This window comes from Etheostoma cragini, chromosome 16, assembly GCF_013103735.1.
Source record: "Etheostoma cragini isolate CJK2018 chromosome 16, CSU_Ecrag_1.0, whole genome shotgun sequence".
NCBI lineage: Eukaryota > Metazoa > Chordata > Actinopteri > Perciformes > Percidae > Etheostoma > Etheostoma cragini.
Genome location: NC_048422.1, coordinates 24,016,699 through 24,022,852, shown reverse-complemented (window position 1 = coordinate 24,022,852; position 6,154 = coordinate 24,016,699). Strand labels below are relative to the sequence as shown.

Genomic DNA, 6,154 nt, shown 5'->3' with positions numbered 1-6,154 from the left:
TGTCGTTTGTCACTTTTGTTGTTTGTTTCCAAGTTTTTGAAGCTTTTACGAACATTTTTGTTGTAATTTTTTCTTCAAATACTAGCAGAATTGAATAAAAACACCCACATTCAATGGAAATAGTGAACTGATCCTTTAGTATACTTGTTTCGAGCGTTGCATGGAACCATCCACGTAATGTTTTGGGCAATTTGGTTGGAAGAAAACAGAAATTTCTAATATAGAAACTTTTTGAATATGGTTCAATGACCCGAGGACAACAGGAGGGTTAAAATCCTTTTGGACATGCGAGGTTTGCACCCGACAGCGACGACATTAACCATCTAATGAGCGGTTCATCAGGTTGTTATGTGTAAATTAGCTTCTTATTTTAGATTTGGCGGCAAAGACCTTCCCCCTTTCTGCATGACCTCATGGGACATTAGGGCGTTTTTCCACTGCGTGGTATCTACTCTACTTGCCTTTTTGGGTTTTCCATTACGAGAAAAACTCCCTGGTACCTGCTAACAGGTACTTTATGTAGTACTACCTCCGTCGAGGCTCCACGCTGCTGAGGAGACACCAAAAAGGTGACGTGAAAACCTGCAGACTGCTGATTGGTCGGAGAGAATCGTCACTAATCACTGAGTCATCGTCGCTAGAGATGGAAGGTGGGGGGTGGGGGGGGGTGGGGGGGGGGTCCTGAACCGTTGAAGCTGTTTTAACCAGTAAAGAGTTTTCTTCAATTTGTCGCCCTCAGGTTCTTTAGAAACTAATTTGCCTTCTGGCTGTGACAATGACATAATCAAAACACACCTTCAACGTTGTGCGTGTGCGTGTGCGTGTGCGTGTGTGTGTGTGTGTGTGTCGCGTTAGGTCACGTCAGTCGCTATAACAAACCAGCCATGCTCACCTCACGCATGAGGCGGTACTAATCTGCAACGGAAAAAATGAGGACGGGGCACCGCGGCCGACGAGAGCAGCAACCATCAACGGAAAAACGCCATCGTTTTGTACATATTGATTGATCATGATCGTATTATGTACGATCACGTTTGAATTAAGCTTTGAAGAATCGTGACATCATGACGTCGCGTTAACATACACACGACTTTCTTAAGCCAGGTGGCGTGTTGTCTGTACGCATTGAGCTGTCTGCGTCTACGTTGTACACCGCGGGCGAACACTCAGCCGGGCCACTGTTCCACGTTGGTAAGAGCATTCAAAATGAGAAAAAAAATAAAAATAAGAAAAAATGGACAAAAAGAAATCCAGGGACGTTTAAAATAGATAAAAATGTGTGATTAATGTGATTAATTGAGTTAACTATGACGTGAATGCGATTATTTTTATTATTTCGTTTGGCAGCACTAAATATTTAATAAACACGTGTAATTCATGGCTCAATTCAAACGGGATCTTAATCATTACTTGTCTCTCCCAGTCCCAGGACTTATTTCTTTAATTAAAGATCCTATGAAGGCAGGAAGGGAAAGGACTTCATCTCTCTATTTATCATCGAAAAGGTGACAAACTACTTTGCTTTTAGCACCAAGAAAGAGTCTGACACCTCAAAACTGCACATAAAAAAACAACAAGATGCACGGCTCAACACTACTAGCAGAAAATATCTACTTTGTTTCATTTTAGTGAAATTACCCTTTAAAAATCGGCGATGCAGAAATATTCCCATTAAGGCAGCGGAGAAAAACCGTAAAACTCAGAGTTAAATATTAATTCCTGAATTTCCAGCAAAGGAAATGGACTCAAAGAATCGTGAGTTTTCCTCTAAACGTCTGTATCGTCGTCTCCGATCGACGCCACCGCCAAAGCGTCCTCGTACTGGTTCTTCTGGGTCTCTTACGGATGAGGTGTGGTGTCCTGGTGGACTTATCCGACTCCAGATCTGGGAGAATGCGAGTCCACGTCGAACCAAAAGGCCCCGACAGACGTGGGTCTACGACTGGTACTCCTTCAGCAGCTGGCCGGCGATCACCAGTCTCTGGATCTCGCTGGTTCCCTCGTAGATCTCGGTGATGCGAGCGTCGCGGTAGTGCCGCTCGGCGGGCATGTCCGACACGTACCCCATCCCGCCCAGAACCTGGATCGCCTGATTTAAGAACAACACAGACATCTTTTAACAAGAAGAACCCTCGAGGGGTTTCTCCTGTGAGCCTACGGCGTTGGTTCCCTACCTGATGTGAGCAGAACGTCGCAGCTTCGGACGCCGCCAGTTTGGCCATCGCTGCTTCCTGCAGGGAAACACTGGTGAGTAACGACGGACCGGTCTCCCCCCCCCCCCCACTAGCAAAATGCATACTTTTTGTAACACTGGGCCAAATGGGAGGAGAGTGCAGGTGTGAGTCGTGCACACTCAGATTTAAACAGTTTACGGTATAACAGTCATACTGAAATTAGTGAAATCCATGGAATAATAAACTCTTCTCAATACAAACAATAACAGCAGATGGAAAGCATTTCATTGCCTCTGAAATGTGTGCATCACTCTTATTACTTTTAGCTTAGCATTGAATGCTAAGTGCTACTGAACATAAAGTCCATTTCAAAAATCTTCCCACCACGAGCATAACAACAACAACAACAACAACAACAACAACACAGATTTGGCACCAAAACTACCCAAACACAAGCACTGCCTGGAGTTGTGCATTAAGCGCTAATTGTTGGTGTAATTGGCGTGTGCGTTGGGTAGTTGGCGTGTGCGTTGGGTAGTTGGCGTGTGCGTTGGGTAGTTGGTGTGTGCGTTGGGTAGTTGGCGTAGTTGGTGTGTGCGTTGGGTAGTTGGTGTGTGCGTTGGGTAGTTGGCGTGTGCGTTGGGTAGTTGGCGTGTGCGTTGGGTAGTTGGCGTGTGCGTTGGGTAGTTGGCGTGTGCGTTGGGTAGTTGGCGTGTGCGTTACCTTGGTGAAGGGTTTCTTTGAGTCCCGAAGCAGAGCAGCCTTCCAGGTGAGCAGACGAGCGCTCTCTATCGCCACAGCCATGTCGGCTAGTTTGATCTGAACAAGGAGAAAAAACTTGATAAGTGCCTCAACGATCGGTTGATTCATTCATGAAGTCTGGATCACCTGGAGTACGTTTCCAGGATGAAAACCTAAATTCCTCACTTTCTGCTCTTTGTGTGTTACAGTTCAAAAACTCTACGCAGCTGAAGTGTCTAAGTCTGACGTCGTCTTATTCAGGTTCTAGCCTGAATCTGAGTCTGATGCTGCCCCATCGGACCCATCAGAGCAACAGATAGACCTGCAACCCATCAGAGCAACAGATAGACCTGCAACCAATCAGAGCAACAGATAGACCTGCAACCAATCAGAGCAACAGATAGACCTGCAACCAATCAGAGCTACGGAATATGTGACGTATGTTTACCTTTTGCCGAATCCCGTAGCAAGGACGGCAACAATGTATGTATATTGTTTTTTATTTATATTCTGTGTGACTGATTTTGCTGCTGTAACACTATAATTTCCCATTTTATTTGGCTCAATATCAATCTATATATTTATGTTATATTACAAGCATCTCAAAGGGCGGCAGTTCGGAATCGAACCCTTGGCGGCTGTGTCGAGGACTAGCTCTACCAGGTGAGCTACCCAAGCTCCACTGTGATGAACTTTAATTACATTCTGATGTATTTTAGACTTTGGGTACTCCGGCGCGTAAGTACAGCATTAGGAGACTTCTGTAATAATCATCTGGCTAAACCGCTGGTTCGATTCCACCTTGTCTGACGCGTTTGTTGACCCATTTTTAGCAACATCAGTGTCCCCAGTTTGATTGAAGCGGTTTCCTGTGGTTAAAAGAGTGATGTCCGTCTGTCTGTCTGCAGCTCGTGTCACCTGTACGGCCTGCAGCTTGCCGATCGGGGATCCGAAGGCGGTGCGTTTGAGAGCGTAGTCCGCGGCGCAGTCCAGAGACGCCTGAGCGATCCCGAGAGCCTGAGCAGCGATGCCGATGCGTCCGCTGTCCAGGGTTTGCTGTAGGACACGAACCAATCAAATCAGATTTAAAGTGTAAGATCTCCATTAAACGTGGTCTCAGTGTACTTTACCATTAAGGAACAGAAACAGCTGACAGCAACAAAACAAGTCAACAGCATTAAATGCACTTTGGGCCATTTCTTTGCAGTTTTCTCACTTTTTGCTGGCATCAGAAAAAAGGACTTTGCATTTCTGTCTTCCTGACTTAATTACTGCAAAGATTAACGATTTGTGTCAGGCTCCACGTCATCTATTCTTCAAGGAAAAGGTGTGGAGTCATAACCAACCCATGTGGTCTCGAATCAAGGAGAAGCACACACAGAGTATATGACTTCTGTATCTGTCATCTGAGAGGCATTGGAGATCTTATTATGAATCATTAATATGAAAATCAGTGGTTAAATGTAATTTTCCATTACAGTTTCAACATCACTAAATGATAAGACGGGTTAAACCGTTAACTAACCATGAAAACCAGATATGCTTGCAACAGGTTTTCACTTAGTTAATACCGTATCACCTTGAATACAAGAAAGGTTTTTTGTGTTTTTGCCCCCCTGGAGATACATCTGAAAAAGTGTTATTGGCTAATATTTGGGGTCTGGATTTTAAAAGTCATTATACAGTCACAACAGCAGATGGCGTCAAATAAGCGAGCCAGCTGGCAGCAGGGATGACGAACCCGCCGAGCCAGACACGGTGAAACTGAAGCACCGAGTCTGTGTTGTGCCGTCTGGAGCTCGACTCGTCGTCTGGAGCGCGACTCTGGGGGAAAAGGGGGTGTATAATTGGCAATGACGGGCGTCCAGAAAGCAGCTTTTTAGAAAGCATTGACAACTAACTAAGACCCGATACTGGATAGGCGGATGAACACACACACACGAACACACAAACACACGTACACGCACGCCTCCCCCCCACCTTCATGTTTTCAGCTGTCCTGCCATTAAAAGGCATATAATGGCCAAAACATTTAATTGTATTTTTTAGTTAGAATTATTTTTATTTATTTATTTATTTATTTATTTATAAGGATGATTTGTTTGGGGGCGTTGTAGACGTATTTGTACAGGACAGCTTAGAATTGAAAGGGGAGAGAGGAGGGGAATGACTTGCAGCAAAGGCTGTGTGTGCAGTAGAGGATGGATACCCGACCCGAGCCCGACGGTACCCGACGGGCCTGGCCGGGTTCGAACAGACTTTTAGAAAGGATGCTCGGGTTCGGGTCGGGCTCGGTCACATCAGCGCGATAAGGCATTGAACATTTTTTTGTTACCGCATCTCTTATTGGGGCGGCTTATCAATACAGGTTAAGGAAGGTATTTATTTTACTCAGATTTACTAACACAATCCCCCACATATGATGTTAATAAAAGCGGGCTTTTCACACAAACAAACATACATGTGTCATTAGTATGAGAAAGAAATGCGATTTTAACTGTGTCGGGCTCGGCTCGGGCCCGGACATAAATATCTTAATGCCTGTCGGACGCGGGTCGGGTTCGGTTACTGCTCTGTCGGACGCGGGCCGGGCTCGGACAGAAAAATCCGGCCCGATCCGCACTCTAGTGTGCAGCTGTGTCGAGGAGTAAACCCCTTTATGTGGGTGCCCGCTCTACCAGGGGAGCTAACCAGGCGCCCTATATCCAGGTCTTCCTTGTAAATGAGATCTAAGTAAGTAAGTAAGTAAGTTAGCATCTTCTTTTTTATTAGAAAGCATTGACAACTATTTGAATCCTCGTTGCAGTCCTAATCTTGGCTCCACTACTCGATCTCTGGTTTTTTATTGAACAACCTGTTTTAAGACTCCTGCAGACGTTAAACAGGAAGAAGAGCCGTGAGGAAACTATTTACACGGGGACCAGCATGTCGAGAAGTGGAGTGGATATTCAGGAAGTTGTACTTCTTGTAAAAAGGTTGAATCCTTCCCCCGAGCTGCTTCACTTACCGGACGTGTTTACACAAGAGATTTTTAGTTTGACTCAGCTCTTATCTGGAAAGATAACAGAGTCTGTGTCACAATGAATGAACTAGAGCTGCAAAGGCTCATTGATTAGTCATCACATTTTAAATTAATTGACAACTAAAGTGGCTAGAATGAGTTTACACACCCAGGGTAAAGCTCATTAAAAAGAGGAATAAAAAAAAAAGAAATTAGCCCCCCCCCCACAACATGGGGT

At 45.1% G+C, this 6,154-nt stretch overlaps 1 protein-coding gene across 1 annotated transcript in view; it reads right to left on the bottom strand.

Moving 5' to 3' along the window:
- Window positions 1–1,622: 1,622 nt before the first annotated feature.
- Window positions 1,623–6,154, bottom strand: part of acads (acyl-CoA dehydrogenase short chain) — a 12,513-nt gene continuing 7,981 nt past the window's right edge. Inside the window, exons 7-10 of the mRNA XM_034895800.1 lie at window positions 3,834–3,971; window positions 2,898–2,993; window positions 2,175–2,231; window positions 1,623–2,089 (exon numbers count right to left, since the gene is read on the bottom strand). Coding sequence (XP_034751691.1) covers window positions 1,937–2,089; window positions 2,175–2,231; window positions 2,898–2,993; window positions 3,834–3,971 — 444 coding nt within the window. The 3' untranslated portion in view covers window positions 1,623–1,936. The remainder of the gene's footprint in view (window positions 2,090–2,174; window positions 2,232–2,897; window positions 2,994–3,833; window positions 3,972–6,154) is intronic.